At 69.8% G+C, this 1,182-nt stretch overlaps 1 protein-coding gene across 1 annotated transcript in view; it reads right to left on the reverse strand.

Annotated features, from left to right (window-relative positions):
* TRPM5 (transient receptor potential cation channel subfamily M member 5) overlaps positions 1 to 1,182 on the reverse strand; it is a 22,216-nt gene that overhangs the window by 9,737 nt on the left and 11,297 nt on the right. The window contains exons 9-11 of the mRNA XM_004389435.1: positions 747 to 1,097; positions 476 to 616; positions 211 to 334 (exon numbers count right to left, since the gene is read on the reverse strand). Coding sequence (XP_004389492.1) covers positions 211 to 334; positions 476 to 616; positions 747 to 1,097 — 616 coding nt within the window. The remainder of the gene's footprint in view (positions 1 to 210; positions 335 to 475; positions 617 to 746; positions 1,098 to 1,182) is intronic.

A 1,182-nucleotide genomic window follows, 5' to 3' on the forward strand; every position in this document is an offset into this window, starting at 1 on the left:
CCCGCCTCCACCTCCTGGGCAGCGCGCACCAGACCCACCGCCTGCCTGCCCCCACCCGCCTCCACCTCCTGGGCCCCGCCCTGACCCCTGACCCCCTCTGCCTTTGTTTCCCTGCAGCTGGTCCTTGGCAGCACCTCAGCGGGTTTACACAGGAGGCCCCGCTTAGAGGAGTGGGAACAGGCAGTGACTTTTCGTCCCCTCCCCACTCACCCAGGGCCAGCTGCTCGTACTTGGCCTCCTGCATGACGCGGGCCACCTCAGTCTCCGTCTCCAGGTGGGACATCTCTTTGAGGATCTTGCAGGCGGCCAGCGCAGCGGCCACACCTTCCCGGCCCTGGGAGACCGGGTCTGAGGCGGGCGCTCCTCTCTGGCACCCCCAGGCCCCTCCCCGGGAACCCTGGGGGAGTGCTTCCCTGGGGAAGCCTGATGCTTGGAGGAGGCCTTGCTCAGTGCCCTGGGCCGTGGCCGTGCTCACCATGGCCCAGAAGTAGGTGGCCATCTCGTGGCGGTTTTGTAGCACTGCCCACAGGAACAGGTCCCGCCAAGGGGCCTCGCTCTTCTGGCTCAGGTCGAGCGGCCACTTGTGCCCCGGGGGCCGTGTGGTCAGACCCTTCTCCTGGAGGGTGCAGACACTGGCCTCCGTGCCTGGGCCCCTGCCTGCACCCAGGCCCTCACCGCCTGTCCCCGCCCTCTCACCACATGTCCCCAACCCCCGCCCCGTTCACCGCCTGTCCCTGCCCCCTCACCGCCTGCCCCCGGGCCCCCGGGCGGCCGTCCTGGTACAGGCCGCGGCCGGCGTCATGCAGGAAGTCCTTGAGCACGCGAGAGACGTCGTGCAGGGAGAAGGCGGGCGGCGTGGCGGGCGGCTCACGGGCCTGCTGGGCGCCCAGGCCGGCCAGCGTCAGGCGGCCCTCCTCGTGTTTGCGCTGCAGCAGGTCGAAGAGCAGGCTCTTGGGGGACACAGCGCGGTAGAGCTGCTGCAGTCGGCCATACGTCAGGAAGTCGGGCACGTCGGCGCCATTGTCCACGAAGAGGCGCACGAACTCCGGCCTGTCGTTCACCAGCGCGTCCATCATCACCTCCTCCAGGTCGCGGGACTGGGTGGGGAAGCAGGCGTGAGGAGGGGCCGATCAAGGACACGGGGGCGGGGCAAAGATGGGGCGGAGCAAGGACATGGGGGGG

Source organism: Trichechus manatus, unplaced genomic scaffold, assembly GCF_000243295.1.
Source record: "Trichechus manatus latirostris isolate Lorelei unplaced genomic scaffold, TriManLat1.0 scaffold00244, whole genome shotgun sequence".
NCBI classification, from domain to species: Eukaryota; Metazoa; Chordata; class Mammalia; order Sirenia; family Trichechidae; genus Trichechus; species Trichechus manatus.